We start from the raw sequence: 21,595 nt of genomic DNA, 5'->3' as shown, positions 1-21,595 counted from the left end.
GGCCAATGGACACTACAAATGCAAACAGCAGCTTTGGAGTGAGGATTTTTGCCAGGAGCATGTCAGGGATAGAAAAGAGTTAAAATTTTACTCCTCACAGTCCCAAAGTTGTTAAGGCTTCCCTGAGGTTACTGTTTACATGAATTAATCTGCATATATATTTTTTAAAAACGTAATCAACATCATTTATAGTTTGGACCATTAGGTCCAAGGTAGAGCTAAGTTAAAGTAATTTAGTGGTACACTTGTTCTGTTGACAAAATGATATGCACCAATGGAACATAGGCCGATCCACACCATACATTTTATAGCACACCCAACACACCCTCAAAGCACATGGCTTTCCCCAAAGAATCCTGGAAACTGTAGCTTTTCCTGTTAATCGTGCTGCTTTAAAAGTGGATCTTTATTGTATTTTGATTTTTATTTGTAATGTTTTATTTTCTGTTGCCTCTGAAAGCCTTATTGGAAATGTAGCATGGCATAAAAATTAAACACACGCACACTCACGAACTCTGCCATTTTCACTGCCAAATTTCAGCGATGGAACAAATGCTTAGCCTATGACACTTGCCTCTTACAATATCTTTAAAGACAGGAATCGAGAACCAGTGGCCCTTCAGATGTTATTCAACTCCTCACTTCGCTGGTCCAGCGCCAGATTTAGGGCGGTGCAGGCTGTTCCTCTGCAAAGGGCACCAAGCCAAGGGGTGCAAACTTGGGGGGAAATCCATTTCGGGGTGCCAAATTTTGGCCTTGCACAGGGCGCCATGTTACAAAAGATGACCCATGTCCGCCCCTGATTAGCCTCATAAAGGATGACTTACAGTCAGGGATAATGGAAACTGTCCGCCAAAATACCTGCTGAGCAAGAGACTTCACCCCACGTTGACAGCAACAGTGTGAGAAGAGCAATCAAACAGATCACACAGGTTTTTGCAACTGTACAAAAGCCTGAAGCACCTGTTTGCCTAAAAAGGGAAAGTAGGAGGAAGGCAGGAGGTAGCAGGTACAGTTTCAGACCTCCAAGTCCCTGAAAACAAAGCAAAAGCCATCCTCTGTTATCTGTGGCCAGAGGACCAAATTAATCAGCTCAACAGGCTCATCTGAGCAGCTCTGTCTCGCGCCCCCCTCACCTGTTTTAATCGGGATTTCCATCTAAGGCACCGATTCCAGAGCGTGAAAAGCCTTTTAGATATGAGGTGGTCAGGTCCTTCCTTGCAACTTAATTAAAAGGAGAGCGGGGCGGGCGGGGGAGGGAGGGAGAGAGGGGAGGGGTACACGTGACAGATCAAAGAGGAAAACACACTCGTGTGTCCTTGCTCTATAGCCCACCCCCCGTCTCCAAATTTTCCGCGTAGCATAGTTTAAAAAAACAGAAAAACAGAAAAAGACCAGAGTCAACGGGGTGAGAATAAAAGGCGACCGTGTACGCTGCTCTCCACTCTCGGGCAGAGAAAATCATAAACATCTCCCCTCGCTGACTTGAAAGGCGGTAGCCGCCTCCCGTTCTCCACCCACTTTTTTTTTTTTTTTCCACACATGGGCACAATTTGCAAATCAAAGCGTTTCCTTCTCTTCCAGATCCCCCAGCACAACCACCACTCGCTGGAAAAACAAAAACATCCTGGCATGTCTGGACAAGCCAACCCACCAACCAACCCCCCCTCCCCGTCCCCCCCCCGCAATTACGCACCAACCCCACACTTTGTGGCTCGGCGTTATTAGCCCCCCACTCCCCACGCATCACCTACCGCTGGAGTTGGGAGTTTTAAGGGTGCCCCGCCACCCCTCACTAAGAGGGAGAAATCTACCCCGAAGGAAGGAAGGAAGGAGGGGGACCCGAAAGAGAGCACCCCCTCCCCTCCCGCCCGCCCACCACGTAAACATCCCCACGGGGTTACCTTGGCTTCTGACCCCCAGATGCAGAACGCCGCCGCTGTCAACAGATGGAGCCAGCCTGATCTCCGGGGTAAAGGGGGACTTTTGCCCATGCTTGTTGGCTGCTGGAGCTGCTTTTGGCAGCGGGTTTGTGCGTTGGGAAGGGAGCGGGAGCAAGAGCTAGAGCAGCTGTTCCTAATACCTTTCCCTCCCAAGATTGGTCCTCCTTCTGCGCCCTCTCTCTCTCTCTCTCTCTCTCTCTCTCTCTCATTCCCGCTTTCCTCCTCCTCCACTCACTCTCTCCTCCTGTTCTCCCTCCCCTCATCTCCTTTCTCTTCGCTCTAAACTCCCCCCACCCCACCCAAAAAAACAAACACAAAACACCCTCAGGGTGTGTATCACCTGCAGCAGAGATGGGTGGAAGACGATGGGGAAAGTTGAGTCTTTTCCTCCCTTTGCTCAAACACCATTTAGGTCCCAGGAAGATTTCTGGGCATGGGAGCTGCACACAGCCAGCAGCCTTGATTTCGTGGGAGAAACTCATGGATGGTTGTTGTTGTTGTTGTTGTTGTTGTTGTTGTGGTGTGGTGTCGTCAAAACCCCACCACCACACAAAAAGAGGTCTATAAAGGGTTATCTTTCTTCCCTTCTCTTCCTATCCAATCCCCAAAGCCAGTTTTCCACAACTGAGCCAGTCCACTTTGAAAAGAAAAAAAGTTAAGATCAGAGGAGGAGATTTATTTATTTTTGCAATTGCCCCTATAAGTCCAGCAGCTGTTACAGGCTTAATTACCAAGTTGAGGATCTCCCTGCCCTACTGAAGAACTGTCCAAAATGATCTACCTTACCCAATACTTGCCTTGTCTTACAGGGACAAACAAAACAGGTATCTATTGGACTTCCACTTTCAGCTCTGATAAATATTTGTCAAAGGAACATGGGGGTCCAGGTTTAGTCCTCAGCATCTCCAGGTAGAGCTAAGAGAGATTACCTTCCTGAAATGTTGGAGACCCACTGCTACTCAATGTTGACCTGCTCTGGCTTGGTATCAGGGGCACCAACTTGACTAAAATATGGGGCCCCCCTTCAGGTAACCAACGCCTTGAATAATTAATCACATGACTTGGCATGCACACACCATTCGAATGGCAATGGCCTTCAACTTGGGGGTGAGCTGGCCCCCTCAAATATTGGCTCCTATGATTGGTATAAGGCAGTTTCCTATGTTCCTAAGTTACAGGAGGAAGCAGCTTCCAAACTTCTATGTGTGCATGGCCATGGACCACTTAAAAATTGCTCAAAGCCGCACTAGCCTACTTAATAAACTATTGTTTTATTTGTTCTGTGAATCAAAGCACATAAGTGATATTTTAATAATTGTATTCTTGCCTTTCTAATCCAATGGATAAAAAAAACTAAAGTAATGTTTCCCCCTTCAGCGCCACATCGCTGTCAAAACTAGCACCGTATAATGAAAAACACAGGCCTGATGCATTATCAGCCTGTTTGATGCTTTGAGCATACACAAAACGGCTTTGATCTCCAGTGTGGAGGGGCGGGGGAAATTAATAAAATTTATGTTTGGATTAACTGGGCTAATAAAGTTTACGTACTAATTGCTCAACTATTGTGGAGGCAAAATCCTTTGCAGACCTGCAGCAAGTCATTTGATGATACACCAATAGATCTTAATCAACCTCTGCCCACCCCAAGTCAGATTATTTGTCTGTTTAGCCCAGTCATGTTGACAGTCTCAGGCAAAATATTCCCCATCATCTGCTAGCTGATCATGGCTGTGTACACATTACCACTTGCTCTGGCTCCAGCATGCTTCCACCGCTGAGTACACTGGATGTTAGCCACGGTCAATAGGTACCCTGTAGCTTCTTGAGAAATACTCATAGATTCATAGAATTGTAGAGCCGAAAGGGACTACGAATGTCATCTAGTCCAACCCACTTCAGTGCAGGAATCTTTTGCCCAACTTGGGGCTCAAACCCACAACCCTGAGATTAAGAGTCTCATGTTCTATCACATGGGTAGGCAAACTAAGGCCCAATCACCATCTAAATCCGGTCTGCGGATGGTCCGGGAATCAGCGTGTTTATACATGAGTATAATGTCCTTTTATTTAGAATGCATCTCTGGGTTATTTGTGGGGAATAGGAATTCGTTCATTTTTTCTCCAAAATATAGTCCTGCCCCCCACAAGGTCTGAGGGACTGTGGGCCAGCCCCCTGCTGAAAAAGTTTGCTGACCTCTGTACAGTGGTACCTCGGGTTACATACACTTCAGGTTACATATGCTTCAGGTTACAGACTCCGCTAACCCAGAAATAGTGCTTCAGGTTAAGAACTTTGCTTCAGGATGAGAACAGAAATTGTGCTCCAGTGGCACGGCGGCAGCAGGAGGCCCCATTAGCTAAAGTGGTGCTTCAGGTTAAGAACAGTTTCAGGTTAAGTACGGACCTCTGGAACGAATTAAGTACTTAACCTGAGGTACCACTGTATAATCAACTGAGTTATGTACTCCCACCCCACTCACACATGAAAACAACGTTCACCACAACCAGTCACAAACAAACAACCACACCCTAGGCCAACTCCAACCTCTCTCACCACCAAAGGAACACAAACAAATAGTGAAGAGGACCAGCACAAGCAACGCTGACACAAAACCCCACACATACATTAAGTAGAATAGAAGCATTGCCACCCGACCCCACCCCACTCACTATGCCCCCTCCACCTCTTTCCCCCTTTTCTTCCTAATGTAACACTAATGTCTCCAACAAATGAAACTGATCTGTAGAAAATGTAACTTGAAAAAAGAGACATTGCACATACTTTTGTAAACCAAGAAATCTTTAATAAAAATATGTTAAAAACAAAAAAACCAAAAAAAACTATGTACTTTCCCTCAAACCAACTTCCATCCAATCTGAAAATGGAAGTGGCAGTTAAGATGAGGTGTGTACATTTCAGATAACCATTGCACATGCTCAGATGACAGCTTCAGTGAATTGGATTTCAGCATAGGGAAGCAAATCAGGAAATGGGCATTGTGTGAAGAAAACATCTCTGCCCTCTCTCTGGTCTGTATAGCACATGACTTGAAATGCAGGGGCGCAGGAATGACCTTGCTGTGTTTCCAACTTCTATACCTACCCAGTTTCAACTAGAGTTGCCTGCCAGCTAGAGATTGAATCTTCTGCTTTAAATATATGGTGCAGATGTAGATGTCCCTTCCCTCAGGCTCTTCCCTCAGGCTCTTAATCTCAAAATAACTTAATCTCTCCCCACATCTTTCTCCCCCACAACTCCACAACGCCTATGATAGCAGTGTGTCACACCAAACGTGACTGACTTGTAGACAGGACTCTATGAACTGAAAACGGAGGTGCTATATGTGCCTTTGTTAGCCATGAAAATCAATAAAAACAATAATAAGAAAAGACATGGCATACAAGGAAAAAGAAAAGGGCGGGAGGAGGAAAACACAAGATCAAAATGAGTTCTTAAAACTTACAATTATTTAACTTTCTCTCCCCATTGTCTGTTGATGGTGTATAAACAGCAACACAGTTTCGGACTTGCACCTACTGTGCATTTTTCTAAGGGCTATCATTCAAAATACACTTTATTTTGTTTTGGCTACCAAACTGCTGTCATCCGACAATGGCATTTTATGAAACATAGCCCTTCTTCCCAGCGCTTAATCTGAATTTTGAAAGAGAAGTTGAGTTGTGATGTTTCTCAGCTCTCGCAGTTAAATCCCCCTGTGATTGCCAATGTTAATACAAGTTGGATGTGTGTTTTTTTGGTGGGGGGAAATCTGTCTGACAAGGAATTCAAAAGGATTTAGAAAAGAAAGAAAAACCCACAAGAACGCACGAAGTTCTGAACAAGAGCCTTAATCTGACAGTAGCAAAGATTCTGATTAGTGTTCTTACATCTTTAGGATGTAAGCCTGCAGAGAGTCTCAGACAAGCACATAATGTGCTTGGAATAACCTGTCAAGCACATAGCGCAAGCGGACGAGGGGAGTCTGCAGGTTTAAAATTGCCGTTCTTTTTAGGAACTTATGACTCCCCTTAGCTGAATTCCTTTGTAGAGGTCATCTGAGTACAGTCACCCGTAATCCCTTCAAGAAAATGCCAATTCTGCTGCTGTTCTAAAATTGAGCTACATACTGATATAACACATGCTGTTTCCCCCTCTTTGCTTAAGCTGCCAAAGACCCAGTTTCACCTCTCCAGTAATTCTTCCCTCTTACCAGGTTCGACTTCCACCTGCCACCCAGTTTCACTTTGGCCATTCCTAAGGATTAAAAAAGCAATAAGTCACGGTATTCACAAGCCATTATTTCAGTTCCTTAAGTCTCTTGGCACATAGGAGTACCCAAGGGACTTAGGCCCCATCTGAACTATACATTTAAAGCAGTATCATACCACTTCAAACATCCATGGCTTTCCTCAGAGAATCCTGGGAAATGTAGTTTGTTGATAGTTGATAGTCCCCTGTTGCGCTCACAGAACTACAGTTCCCAGAGTGGTTTAAAAGTCAACCTCTTTTCCCAGGAAACTCTGGGAATTCCCCCCCTCTCTCTCCACCCCTCCCCAAGCTTCTAGAATGGCTCACATTTCTCCGTTTCAACAGAATCTTGAGTGTCAGAGCATGTGCAGAGTTTTTTTTTGCAGAAGAGAGGTTCTGAGGGAGCATCGCTGAACTCCTGAGCAAATGTTCCCATGAAGATCTTGCTTCAAAGAGCAACATATATGGGGTTGTCCTCTGGTATCTTCACAGCACACAAGTTCCCAGGTGCTTTAAATGCATAATATGGATGCAGCCAAGCTTCCACTGGAGTTCATGTTTCAAAGCCTCCTTAATGTATGGAGGGGATATTTATTTAAGCTTGAAGCTGGGGAGTTAAGGGCAAACTCTTCTCTGTGTGCTGCAATGCTCCGAGGACAAATTCCGTCCTCCCCCACCACAGCACCAGAGTGTTGGACGAGGACCTGGGAGACTTGGGTTCCAATCCCCCACACAGCCATGAAGCTCACTGAGGGACCTTGGACTAGCCAGTATCTCTCAGCCTAAGCTGTTGTTGTGAGGCCAAAGTGTGGAGGATTTTATAACTAAGGTTAAGAGAACACCTTTCTCTTTTGTGGATAAAAGCAATTAACTCCACGTTTTGGCAATATAAGTGATTGTGCTGGAGGATAAGAGCTAATAATGAGAGCGGAATTGTCACCCCTCCCCCAAGACCCGGGAGCGATCGGTGAGAGAGCCTGCTGAAGAGATATAGAAGACTTTGACAGCTGTCAAACTAGCTGTCAAAGTTGGGAAAAAAGGAGAACTTTGTTTCTGTTGTCTTTGCTGGTTATATTTGTTACAATTTGGTAATAAATTGTTAAAAATAAAGAAGAAAAGGCTAATTTGACTTTTGGGTTGGAACTGGAAGATACTAAGAAACCAGAACCCCTCTAGAGGGGGTTCAGGACATTACAAGAATGGCTGTAAGTGGAAAAACACTGGCTGAACTGGAGAGGACTTTTTTTCTCTTGGGAAAGTTACAAGAACAAGGTGATGCTTTGGCTACAAATGTTACAATATTGAATGGAGCAATAAATAAAACCACTGAGCCTGGAAGGGACTTGACTCAAGGCTTTGCAGCTGAACAAAAAGGTTTTGCAGCTGAACTAAAAATCTCTGCAGCTGAACAAGAAAAGAAATCTGAGAAATTTGAGAATGTGAGGAAAGAGATACATGATGATTTGAAGGAAAAGGAAGGAGGAGCTATAATGCCACAGATGATTAAGGAGAGCCAGAGGCCGGTTAAGATGGATACAAAGGAAAATAAGATCAGGATGATGAAAATTTGGTTTGAATTGAAGAATGGAGAATGGAGAGATCTCCTTATGTGGAGATCTGAAGACCTATGGATTACAAACCTGGCTAAAGTGGAAACTGGAGCTTTTGGGACATTTGGACTTAAGAGAAGTAAGAAACAAGATTTTGGCTCCACTTTTAAATATGGAGGCCTGGTTGGAAGAAATATGGACCTTATTGGGACAGAGCTTCTTCGAGATTTGGTGTTCAATATAAAGGACTATCAAAAAAACCGGCAGAGAGGAATTGAGAGAGAATTAAGAGCCTCGGACGTGAGGTTGCCAGGCTGACAGCAGATAGACTGATGGACATTTGCTGGGGTTCGAAACCGGGAAGGGGGGGGGCTTTGGGAATTCAAAGGGTGTACAATTATATTCTGTCTCTTTTAATTTTGTTTTGTTACTAATATAAAAATGGGGAATTCGTGGAAGGGAATTGGGGTCGACCTTAGAAAAAGATTTTTAAGAATAAGTACTGATGTATAAAGACTGAGGTTTATAAGTTAAAATTGGTTAACTAAAATGAATTAAAGAAAATAAGGTAAAGTTTGGGGACAAGAGCTTGCTGAGCTAAAAATTGGAACTGGAATACAAGAAGGGGAGGTGTGGGGAAGTCAAGGAAATTGGTTATTGATAGTAAGGAATGTAAATTTTATGTGTTTTTAATTGTTTTTTTGTTTTTTCTTTATTTTTTGAAAATTTCAATAAATATTTATTAAAAAAAAAAGAAAACTATATACACAATACCCCTGGTGGCCAGGGTGAGAACTTCAATACATAACACCCTCCCCTCTCACTTTACTGCCACCTGGGCTAAGTACAGAGGCACTGGAAAATAATCTTCTGTTTATTTAACACAGCTCAGAACTGTGAATATGTCCACCGTCTCATAAGAACATAAGCAGAACCTGCTGGGTCAGACCAAAGTTGTCCCCCACCCCGTCCAGCACCCTGGGCCACCCCAAGACATTTTGGCACCTTAGGAGGACCACAAAATGGTACCTGCCTCCCGCCAGGGAAGAGCTGGTGAGTGAAGATCTACATCAGACACAAGGGGGAATAAAGATCTACATCAGTGCCTCCTATTCGCCAAGAGGCCACTGTAGAGCGGCAGCAGCAACGGGCAATGCATTTCTTAGGAGGCTGGATCTGTTGGCCCTGTGAATCCTGCTGCCCAAGGTGGCCGCCTCACCTTGCCTCATGGTTGGGCTCGTTCTGCTCAGAGTGGACTTTGAAGATGCTCGAACTCAGGACGAAAGGGAGAAACATGCTAGGAGGAAGGCACATTTGGCAAACCCTCACCGTGACCAACTCCCGCCTGGAAACCTATGTCCCCACTGTGGAAGGATGTGTGGATCCAGAATTGGCCTCCACAGTCACTTACGGAGTCACTGTTAAGACCATGTTCATGGAAGACAATCTTAGTTGGCTACAAGTGGTCGCCAAAGAAGATGCACTGGACGCTTAGAGCAACTCATGCATTTTTTAGGAGGTCTTTTCAGATAAACTCTTGATAGAGGGAGTATCAACCATTACAGCACAGAAGAACACGTTCAACGTATATTATTGCTCCAGCTCCACACAGACACAGCTGTTCATTAACCAGGGTCTTATCGAACCATCCACTTAAGTGTGCCAAAGGCAGCACATTACTTACCTGGAAGGGGAGATACCTTGATCGTGGAAGGTTTTCCCAGGCTCATCCTTTACATTTCCCCGCTTGTTATTTTCCAGCAATTGGCATTCGGAGGCATGCTGCCTCCTAGCAGCTGAGGTAGGACATTGGCAGCCTTTACCTCTATGAAATTGTCTAGCCCTCTCTTAAAGTCATCCATGTTGGTGGCCATCAATGCCTCTTGTGGGAATGAGTTCCATAGTTTAACTACAGTATGTGCTGTATGCAGAAGTTGTTGTTGTTGTTTAGTCGTTTAGTCGTGTCCGACTCTTCGTGACCCCATGGACCAGAGCACGCCAGGCACTCCTGTCTTCCACTGCCTCCCGCAGTTTGGTCAAACTCATGCTGGTAGCTTCGAGAACACTATCCAACCATCTCGTCCTCTGTCATCCCCTTCTCCTTGTGCCCTCAATCTTTCCCAGCATCAGGGTCTTTTCCAGGGAGTCTTCTCTTCTCATGAGGTGGCCAAAGTATTGGAGCCTCAGCGTCACAATCTGTCCTTCCAGTGAGCACTCAAGGCTGATTTCCTTAAGAATGGATAGGTTTGTTCTTCTTGCAGTCCATGGGACTCTCAAGAGTCTCCTCCAGCACCATAATTAAAAAGCATCAATTCTTTGGCGATCAGCCTTCTTTATGGTCCAGCTCTCACTTCCATACATCACTACTGGGAAAACTATAGCTTTTACTATACGGACCTTTGTTGGCAAGGTGATGTCACTGCTTTTTAAGATGCTGTCTAGGTTTGTTGCATGCAGAAGTTCTTTTCCCCATCTGTCCTGAGTCTTCCAGTATTCAGCTTCATTGAATGTCAACATGTTCTCATGTTCTCATAAGCCATCCATGCTTCCTCTTACTCATATTTTATCTAAACTAAAAGAGCCTCAAATGTTGTAGGCTTTCCTCTCTTTTTCCCCTTTGACCAATCTTTCACACCATGAAGATGATTACAATATATTTAGGGGTCCAATACCATCTGTGTTGCTTGGTGTTGTGAACAGCCTTTTACTTCTGCTTACATTTGGGGTACAAATGGGGCACGGTTCAAACTCTGCCCTCCTTCCTCTGTAAAAGAAACATATTTAAAACTAGAAGTTAAGATTCATTATTATTATTTTTTGTTCCCAGGATTTAGAGCTAACTTCAAAGCCGCCATGACATTGTAATAATCACATTAGTTGGCAATGTGACAGTTGAGTTTCGGATTTACAGTGGTGCCCCGCAAGACGAATGCCTCGCAAAACGAAAAACGCGCAAGACGAAAGGGTTTTTCGGTTTTTGCGTCGCTTCGCTAGACAATTTTCCCTATGGGCTTGCTTTGCAAGACGAAACGTCTTGCGAGTTCTTGCGAGTTTGTTTCCTTTGTTCCTTTGTTTCCTTGTTTTCTTAAAGCCGCTAAGCCGTTAATAGCCGCTAAGCCGCTAATAGCCGTGCTTCGCAAGACGAAAAAACCGAGGAACGGATTAATTTCGTCTTGCGAGGCACCACTGTACTTTGGGATTGTTTCCCCAACTTAGCAGTGCAATATACTTAAACCAGAAGGTTTTAACTGAAACAAGCATTGTTTCTCTTTCATGTTGTACGGATGCCAGTCCTGGTTGTTTGTGGATCTGTGGGCAGCCATGAAGATTGGAGCATTTCAATTCACGAACATAAAAAGACCCCTGCTGGATCAGACCAAAATGTCCACCTAATTCAAGATCCTATTTCACTCAGTGGCCAAATAGACTTCTCTGGAAGGCCCATGAGCAACGCTTGAAGGCAGTAGGCCTCTTCTACTGATGCAGAAGTAGGTAGAAATTCCACTTAGCTAAAGGCCATCAGATGCCCTGCTTGTGGGTTTCCCATTAGCCTCTTTCAGAAACAGGACAGGCCTTTGGTCTGATCCACCAGGACTCTACTTATGTTCATGTCCTACAGTGACTGATAGACTTAAAATGCCTCTGTGTGGTCCCAATGTGTTTTCCCACATGGAGCTAATATCAGGCAAGATCTGCTTGACCCGACTCTGCACTGGCTGCCCATTAGTTGCCAGGCCCAATTCAAAGCTGAAGTAGGTGATGGGGAGGCAGAGATGTCATGGGTGTCTCCTCCTGCTTCTTCAACAAGCTCCACTCCTACCTTGTCTCCCAGAACCAGAAGAGGGCAGAAATAGGCGGAGCAGTGGAAGACTGCATGCAGGCCCAGTCTCTGATTGCCTGGGGAAAGCCATGGAGGGCTTTTTGTGGGGAGACAGGGGCTTTCAGTCTTGGCAACTGATTCATGGGTTCAGACCTACCAGGGATGAGCTGCTCTGCTCATGCAGCCAAGTCTGTGAAGATTGTGCTTTTGCGAATAGTTAACTTTAACTCTGAATGATGTGCTTTACTGCCAGCATGCTCCTTGTCACCTGTTTGTTTCTTCAAGCACTTTTCTGTACAGCAATATAAGAAATCTTTGTGTGCTATTTTTACCAAATAAATGCATTTTTATGCACACTTTACCTTAGTAAATACATTTTTGTACACATGACTTGGCTGGAGAACTGCGTTGCAGAATTTTGAGAAGTACAAATTCTGAGAATAGTTTCAGGCCATAAAAAAATAGAATTAGGGTTCTCCTAAAATGAGAACTGAATAGGATCTCCACCCCCATCCCTTGATGTGCTACTTGATTCTACACATGTTTACCAAGAAATTCATGCTGAAAAGTCTCCAGTGGAAATAAATAGGGCTTAAAAAGGCTTAAATTTGACTGGGTTGTGTGCTTAGTCCCTGTTGAAAAGGGAAATTATTTGCCAGCAAAGCATAAACTTAATCCCAGACTGCTAATGTGGAAAGGTAGCCACCTGCTGGCTCTCTGAGAAATCCACAATATGCCTTTTCGCCTTTGGTTTAGTTTAGAAACGAAGAACTGGAAAGAATGCCTGTTTGATTACTAGGAAAGTTAGATGAATTCAATCTGAGGAACATGCACAGCTGGATACTTCTGACTGAAATCCTGCTAGCAAAATTGAGGGAGGCATAGCCTGCTATAAGCAGATTGCATTTGCCTTGATTATGCTTGCCCCTCCCCAAAACTTACCTTTGGTCAGCAAGTGGAAGTGGCAGCAGGTCGACAGGCTCATAGAGCATAATTTTCAACTGGCCTTCAGTAGGAAAAGATGTTATGAATTCCAGAAAGTATATTTCTCCTGAGCCAATTCAGGCAGACAGCTGACAGCATGTGACATCGCTTCCCGAACATCAGCACTGGTTGCTTATATCCTACTGGGTCAGTTTCTTGTGTTGATATACAACCCCCCACCAAAGAACTTGGGTCCAGGATATCTTAAGGGCCACCTGAGCCCTTATATCCCAGCTCAATCATGGAGATCATATGGAGGGGCACTGCCTGTTGTCCCCCGGGGTTACAGACCAGCCTCAGAATCTCTTCCAAAAGAGATTTGACAGGCTTCCTTGCTTTTGACTTTCAAGCTTCTCTTAAATACCCTTTTATTCTGACATGCCTTTGCAATTGTTTAATTTTTATTTTTTTATTAGCCAGTCACTTTGTTATTTGTATTTTTTTATAAATTGTGTTTTATGTTTTAACATTGTAGAACTGCCCTGACATTTTATGTTATACTGGCATAGAAATACTTATGAATATATCAAATAAATCCCACCCCACCCCTTTTTTTTGGTCCAGCGTCATCCCTGCTTTTAAAAATTTGCTAGTTTGTAGAGGTTAGTGGAGCTTCCGCAGCAATTATTACACAATCCTCTAGGTGTACATTGATGTACAGTGGTATTGTCTCATCAGGTTAAGAAGCATGGATAGGTTTAGAAGTGGGCATTATTATGTTCTTGGTGTAACCTTGCCTCCGTCTGTTACATGGCCACCCCTCCACCTCATTGCCTGTTCTGTGATGGAGCACAGATATGCAGGTGAGCGTCACCTGTTGAATCAAAGCTTGCCAGGTAGTTGTTGAAGCCATGGAAAACTTGTAAGAAAAGGAAATGGTCTCAACCTTAGATTAAGGGTCACCTTACATGAACTCCCAGGTGTGTTGTTGCCAGTTTAACTCTGAGCATGTGGCAGCTCCTGATTAAGCTGTCATAACACAAAGATTTGGACTGTTTGGTATGTTAAGACACCATCACAAATTTATGCACAATTTGCCTGTAGGAGTTGCTCACAAACGAAAGGAACTAACTTGCACTGAGTCACCGACTGATGGTCCGTCTAGCTCAGTATTGTCTACTCCAGAGGTGAAGGAAGTTTTAGCTTGAGGGCTTCATTCCTTTCTGGACCATTTTGCAATGAACACATGTCAGGGGTGGATGAGGCCAGAGGTGAAAGTGGGTAGGGCTAAGAATGTAAAATTAACACTTGTACAGTAGGCTACTTTCTACAAACACAGAGCCACTATTACCGGTATATGCCATTCATGTAGGCAAGGATCTGTATGAGAGTTCAAGGACAGATTCTAGCCAGGCAAAAACAGCCAAGGAGGGTCCAAAGTAAGGCTAATGAGGAATGTAAGAGGATGCGACATGGGAAGAGTCCCAAGGCCCAGATGATGATGATAGTGATGGTGACATTATTATTATTTATTAGATTTGCTAGTCACTTGTTACCTAAAGGTCTCAAAGTGACTTACAATACTGTTACAAATAAATAGATTATGCCATAACAGATGAAAACTTGGAAGGCTGCATTTGTCTCCCAGGCCTGAGATCCCCCATCCCTCATCTACACTGCCTGGCAATAGTTCTTTGGGTTTTAGACCCAGGAGGAGGAGGAGTTTGGATTTGATATCCTGCTTTATCACTATCCGAAGGAGTCTCAAAGTGGCTAACATTCTGCTTTCCCGAATCTACACATTTAAAGGCGCCTCCCACCGTCCTCTTGTCCACTAGGCACTTGGGGGATATAGGCCGTGTGTGTGAGCCTTCCTCCCCCACAACAAACACTCTGTGAGGTGAGTGGAGCTGAGAGACTAGACCAAGATCACCCAGCAGCTGCATGTGGAGACTTAGGGCAGGGGTTCAGCTGCCTTCTAAAGGTTGCATAGTTACTGTACTTGATCTTCTTGGCTCCAGGATCGCACGACTCCATGCCCTCACAACGTTTCTCTGATCAAAACAGGGACATCATACCACACCCTCCAACATTTCTCCGATGGAAATAGGGGCGTCCGAAGGAAAAGCGGGACTTTCCGGGATCAAATCAGAAACCAGATTGGCTTCTGTAAATCCAGGACTGTCCCTGGAAAGTAGAGACATTTGGAGGATCTGTACTCTCTCTCACACACCCCTGCAGTGTCAACCAACAATCCACAGCTGAGGGTCTTTCTTAAGATCAGCTGAATTTGTTTTTATTTTAAACCAGAACATATGACTCAGTTTGTAGAGCATGAGACTCTTAATCCCAGGGTGGAAGCTGTGCCATGTTGGACAAAACGATCCCTCCATTTCAGGAGTAGATGACCCTTGTGGTCCTTTCCAACTTTACAAGAGCTGTTTGAAATGCTGCTAAGTTACCCATTCCTGCAAAACTCTGGAATCCACAGCTGAGGGTCAACAGACACTGGTGTCAGTACTGGGATTCAGAGACCAGAACAGAGGCAGAAGTACGAATGGCTTTCTGCTGTGAATGCCAGCAGGCAGACACAGCAATAGAGTTTTGCTGCTTAGCAAGAGATTTGGGGAAGTTGCTACCGTTCTTCACTGTGATCAGATTACACACTGAGTAGTCGTCTCCCGTTTACTGTGCAAGCAAGTCAGCCAGGCCGTAGCATGAGTACCTGCCAGCCATCTCATCCTAGGTCATCACCTCCTATGCAGCATCAGGCAGGTGAAGTCACTAACATCCATGGAAAAATATACCTAAGGCAAATTCTGGGACTCCAGAATCCACAGATACCTGCACAGTCTCTAGCTCAGGTGTGGGGAACCTCTGGCCCTCCAGATGTTGCTGAACTCCTGCTTGCTGGAGCTGAGAGGAGTTGCAGTCTAGCAAGAGCTGGGGTGGTAAAAGGTTCCCCACACCTCACCAGAGGAAAAGGATTCTGCATATGCTCAGGAACACATTTGGCCTGCGGTCTTTGAAATGCTACATCCCCCTTGGAGGTCAAGGATTTCTGTGCATGCTCCAGGACACTCAGCCAAGGTGCCAGAATTTTGGTCAGCCAAAAGTTAGCTGCTGCATTCTTGAGACACAACTTCTGCTGAAATTGCAGATAAATTTGCACTGGCTTCCTCGCCCTTTGAGACTATCTGAGGACTTCCGGGTTAGCGCCAGCGGCTAATGGCGGATTCCCTCCGAGCTCTGGAGGGAATCGGCTCCACAGGATCAGGGTCTTACCGCTGCGGCGACGCGGGGACCCCTAAAAATCACAGGCGGTGAAGCCTGTGAACCTGGTGACTCGGCGGGCACCATTTGCGCCCCCCGACCTGCGAAGGAGCCTTTTTAAAGGCTTCGGAACGGGGGACGGGGTGAGCGGCGCGGTGCTGAGAGTCGACTGCTTCTCCTGCGGAGTGAAGCCGCGCTGCCATGGCCGGAGAGCGCTGACTTCTTCTTGTGATTTGGACTTCAAAATAACAACCCGTGAGTAGTACGGGAATTGGATTTTTAAAGAATTTTTTTGTGTGAATTAGGTACGATCGGGGAAGGCGCAAACAGGAAGTCCGCCTCCCCGTCTTGTAAACAACCTAAAGCAAGGACCTGCTAACTAAGGTGGAGAGAATTTTTTCTTTTATTATTGGGCAAAAGACATTAATTTCACGATTTGGCACTAGAAGAAACCTTACTGGAGGATAAGAGCTAATTTTGGGGGCTGAAGTCCCACCCCCCCGGACCCGGGAGTGATCCGCGAGAGAGCCTGTTGAAGGTATTGAAGAGTTTGACAGCTGTCAAATTAGCTGTCAAGACGGAAAAAGAGAACTTTGTTTCTGCTGCTTCTGCTGGCTATATTTGTTACAATTTGACTATACTTTGTTGAAAACAAGGAAGAACTGATACAAACTAATTTGATTTTTGGATTTGAACTGGAAAGAATACTAAGTAACCAAAATCCCTCTAGAGGGGGTTTTGGGACATTACAAGAATGGCTGAAGGAGGGAAAATTCAAGCTAAATTGGACAGAGTCTTTGTTCTCTTGGGAAAGCTACAAGGCCAAATTGATGTTTTGGCTACAAATGTTGCAACTCTGGACTTAGCAGTAAACAAACTCATTGAATATGATAAGGAATTGACTCAGGAAGCCCATGCAGCTGGACAAGAAGAGAAACTTGAGAGCTTTGAGAGTGTGAAGAAAGAGATATATGTTGTTCCTGAGGAAAAGGAAGGAGGAGCTGTAATTTTACAGATGATAAAGGAGAGCCAGAGGCCTGACATGATGGCTACAAAGGAAAATAAGAACTTGATGGTGAAAATTTGGTCTGAATTGGAGACTGAAGAATGGAGAGATCTCCTTATGTGGAGATCTGAAGACCCAAGGATTACAAATTTGATTAAGGTGGAAGTTGGAGCTTTGGAGACATTTGGATTTGAAAGGAGTAAGAAACAAGATTCAGGCTCCACTTTTAAGTATGGAGGTCTGGCTGGAAGAAAAATGGACTCTATTGGACTAGAGCTTCTCCGAGATTTGGTGCTTAATACCAAGGACTATCAAAAAAACCGGCAGAGAGGAATTGAGAGAGAATTAAGAGCCTCGGACATGAGGTCTCCAGGCTGATAGTAGATTGACTGATGGACGCTTATTGGGGATTGGAACCGGGAAAGGGGGGGTGGAGTTTGGGAATCCAAAGGGTGTATAATTATAATCTGTTTTGCTTTTATTTTATTTTGTTATTTGTATGAGAATTGAGGAAATCGTGGAAGGGAAATTAGGCTGACTTTAGAAAAAGGTTTTAAGAATAAGCACTGATGTATAATCATTGATGTTTACAAGGCAAAATTGGTTTTTCAAAATGAACTAAATATAAAATATAAAATATAAAAAGGTTAAAAATTAGGGACAAGAACTTGTTGAACCAACAATTTGAATTGGAATACAAGAGGGGGAGGTGTGGGGAAGTCAGGGAAATATGTTATTGAAAATAAGGATTCTGAATTCTATGTGTTTTTAAACTTTTTTGTTTCTTCTTTTTTGATTTTTTAATGTATTATAATGGAAAATTTTAATAAATATCTTTTTTTTAAAAAAAAGAGAGACTATCTGAGGTGGGGACTGGAACAGGCCTGCCTCTTTGAGGACTTGTTAATTGATTTTAGCACTCCTTTGGAAAGAAGCAGGTATGTGCTCTTTACGACTGGGCATATTTCCAAATGTGAATTCCGCAGAAAAACAACAGACTGTGAAGCATTCATGTGCCCATGGCTCTGGAATTCATGTGCTCCCATGCCAGAGAGGTTTTATGAGCAAATTTGATGGTTCCTTTCCCCACTTAGGCCGGACAGGTCCACAACGTGCCTGCCTTTAATGTTATGGCCCACCATTAATCTTGCATGCACCACTGAGGCATCTGATCAAGATCTGCATTTTAAAATAAGCTTTATATATATATATATATTTGCAGATGCTTGTGTGCAGAAGACCAGCTGGCTAAAAAGACTTCTCCTGGACAAAGGCCCCCTGGATTTATTTATAGCAGGAGCCAAAATTCTCAAAGTTGTAAAAAGGGAATTACAGGCTTACTGACCCTACAGAATACAATCAAGCTGTAAAAAATACTAATTAAGAGTTGGTAAATAGTAAGACTTATTGTGCCTCCCAGAGCCACATCTTCCTAAGGTTAAAAGGGCAAGAGCTAATAACAGCAGCTGGCTAGGGAAAAGGGGGGCTGTAAACTAAGAGGCTTCTCTCTGAAGTTGCTTTTGGAAACTGTTTTTTACTAAGTTCCCTTTCTTCTAAAAATCTATATATGTTAATGTATGAAATATATTGGCTTAAATGTAATTATGCAAAGAATTTAGAAAGTAAGAAATGTTAGATTCTTATGTTAGATTCTTATTTCATAGAATCATGGAATCATAGAGTTGGAAGAGACCACAAGGGCCATCGAGTCCAAACCCCTGCCAAGCAGGAAACACCATCAGAGCACTCCTGACATATGGTTGTCGAGCCTCTGCTTAAAGACCTCCAAAGAAGGAGATCTTTCATAGATGGTGTGTGAGAAGGTGAACCCAAGATCTCTGTTTAAGATAAAATTAGAACCATTAGCCATCTGTTTTGGAGTGAATAGGGTAAAAGGGCAAGAGGGCAAAAGGTGATCTGGTAATTAAGGTGCCTTATTGAAGCAAATGAAAGATATATGGCTACTTGTTTGCCATTTATAGATAGAAGGAAATATAGCTCTTTGTCTCCCATAAAAGGTAATAGGAAATGGGTGTATCTTTTATGATTGGTTCTAGCAAACAGCCAATAGGAATTTCAACCAGGCTGATTAGACAGAGGCAGTCAAAGGAGGAGCAAGGGGGCTGGGCTGAGGGAATATAAGTGCTGGCCATCAGGGCTGGAGTGGGCAGAGCTTTGGTAACCATATACCACTGTGTCTCTCATTTATTTGTCTGACAAATAAATGATTATTTTAATTTCTCTATTGCTGCGTTGAATATTTCATTCCAGCTAAGCGTTAACCACAAGCAGGGTGCTACACCACGAAATGTGCCCCCACATGGAAAGAGCAGGCTGCATTTACCCTTTTCTCTCCCGATTTGAGTTCAACCTGAAAATTATTTGGCAGATGTTACAAATGCTTGCAAATCCATGCCCTGCTTAATCCACAGAGTACAGAATGGTAGTGATATTCTTAAGCCCCCCGCAGCAAACGTAGAAAAAGAGAGCCACCAAGCACCTTAGAAACAAATGGATTTATCGGGGCAGAGCCAGTCGTAGGGCTAGAGAGTTTGGGATTAGAGCATTCTGCAGGCGGAACAGCAGGTGCCTTTGAGTTCTGACAGAGGAGCATCACCACTCAGGAAGGGCCAGGTCCTGGTGGGAGGGTTGCCACGGTGACAAGGACCCGCCCTCCTTTGTGACATCTCTTGCTTCTCCTTTAAAAGCCACTGACTTGCAGGAGGCCATTGTGGGTTAGTGAGGAGAGCTTAGAGGAGGTGGCAGTTGGTGGTGGCAGTTGGTGAGAGTAAGCGGAGATTTAGTGATTTGTTCTTTTTTCGTTTTCTTATTTTGATTTTGATTTCATTTATTACTTTTATTTGATTTATTTGATTTGATCTATTTTGATTTTCTTTTATTCTTTTATTTTAACACTTTTATTTATTTTGTTTTGTTTTCTGTTTTTTGTTTTAATATTTTTATTTTTTGTTTTTTTGTGCACACCTGTGCATAGTCTGTATATATTTTTATTTTTTAGATAGAGGAATAGTTAGGGTTTTTGTGGACGACATGGGCAGGCTGTAAGTAGCATCCTTTCTCTTCATCTCCCGGGGGTGGATGGGTGTTTGTGTCACAAACTGGGAGGTTTTTCTGGTGGACACCTGAGTATCAGGTTTGTCCCTGTCCCTCCCTTGACCTCCACCTTACACCCATTCAGTAAAACAAAGAAAAATATATACATGTTCCTGTTTCCCAGCCAAGTTGAGTACCCCCTATTGTCCTGGCCAAGTCCCCAATCCATGTAGGTTGGATCTGTAGCCTTTTTAGCCTTGGGTGAGAAGAGCTTTGCGCCGGGAAAGGGAAATGGGAGTCAACAGACACTCAAGGAATAGTTTCAGAGAAAAAGCTTTATTCTGCCATCCGGCTGGTAGAAGGAGCAAGTGTGATATAGTCACAAAACAAGCACGAGTTCACAGCCATTTGCACAGAGTATATATTCCCCTTCCAGTTCCCTCCCCTTCTCCTCCTCAAGAGTCCTGCCTCTGAGCATGAACAGAAAGCTCCTGTCTTGGGACTCTTTTGGACTCTTCCCAGGAGAGGGGGATGAGAAGCCATAGGGGGGTGGGTCGAGGAGCGTGTTCAAGATGTTGCAACTAGAGCGAGATAAGACTCAGTTCTCAGGCTTGCTTGACAGAGTCTGTTCATTAGCTTTTTGAAGCTCTCTCGTACTGATAAAAGAGTAACATTTTGCCTTTCAACAGCATCTTGTGAGAAAACAGAGGAAAACTTTAGCTGTGGATTTTTTAGAAGAGAGAAAAGGAATTTTGGACAGTTTGAGGCCTGGTTGCGGGGGGTGACTTCGGGCCAAGGTGGGGTCACCTGTCCTCACCTCCTTCAGATCCACTCTTGTCCTTGAGATGGCTACCTGTCTGGCACTCAGAGACCAGGAGGGCAGTGATGATCACCCCGGCAGAAGGGTTGCTGTGTACGTGGTCTCATGCTTCAGGGATGATGGCTGCCCCTAGCCATGTCCCAAGTGCCTCCTCTGGTCGCCATCTTCCTTCTGAGCAGAAAAGAGTGTTTTAAGGCAGATCAAAGAAAAGGTTTTGCCAAAGAACAATCGCTATGGATGAAGAGGGCAAATGGGCACAAGATATCGGCCATACTATATATTTAGAACAATGGGAGAAACTCTGTCGCGAGGATATTCGCTTTACCACCTGCTATACGATAAAGGAAAATTTGGTTAAAATGTTTTACAGGTGGTATTTAACACCAGTTAAACTTGCCAAAATTTATAAATTCAAATCCAACCTTTGTTGGAAATGTAACAAAGAACCTGGAATGATAATTCATATGTGGTGGGGTTGCAAGGAAATAAAGAAGTTTTGGGGACTAATACATGAGGAACTTAATAAAATGCTAAACAAACCCTTGATAAAAAAATCCCAAAGCTTATCTGTTCGGGTTGGTGGGCAAAGCAACTATCCTCGCGACAGAGTTTCTACCATTGTTCTAAATATATAGTATGGCCGATATCTTGTGCCCATTTGACCATTGTTTCTTTTACCTCTTCATCAAATCATAGTCCAATAATAGTGTAAATTTTTGATAATTCCTATTGTTTCGAAATATAATGGTGCTAAATAGCGATAGTTCTTTGGCAAAACCTTTTCTTTGATCTGCCTTAAAGACACTTTTTAATTGTATATATTGCCAATTATCCATCCCATATTGTTTTAATTCTTCATATGTTTTTAATTTTAACTTTCCTTGGTCTTCTTCCAGTATTTGTCTATATGTTGCCCAGTTCGGATTCATATTGTGTTTTTTAACTGCATGGGCT

At 43.8% G+C, this 21,595-nt stretch overlaps 1 protein-coding gene across 2 annotated transcripts in view; it reads right to left on the bottom strand.

Moving 5' to 3' along the window:
* Nucleotides 1-2,130, bottom strand: part of LOC128404124 (uncharacterized) — a 47,575-nt gene extending 45,445 nt beyond the window's left edge. Inside the window, exon 1 of one of the 2 annotated variants that reach the window (XM_053369471.1) lies at nucleotides 1,905-2,130. In XM_053369471.1, the coding sequence (XP_053225446.1) occupies nucleotides 1,905-1,994 (90 nt within the window). In that variant the 5' untranslated portion in view covers nucleotides 1,995-2,130. Of the gene's footprint in view, nucleotides 1-1,754; nucleotides 1,844-1,904 lie in introns of those variants that run through there. The other variant, XM_053369472.1, reaches the window with a different exon arrangement.
* Between the last annotated feature and the right edge of the window lie 19,465 nt (nucleotides 2,131-21,595).

The sequence above is a fragment of the Podarcis raffonei genome, chromosome 16, assembly GCF_027172205.1.
Source record: "Podarcis raffonei isolate rPodRaf1 chromosome 16, rPodRaf1.pri, whole genome shotgun sequence".
Taxonomy (NCBI): Eukaryota; Metazoa; Chordata; class Lepidosauria; order Squamata; family Lacertidae; genus Podarcis; species Podarcis raffonei.
The sequence above is the reverse complement of the archived record's forward strand: the minus strand, read 5'-3'. Positions and strand labels throughout refer to the sequence as shown.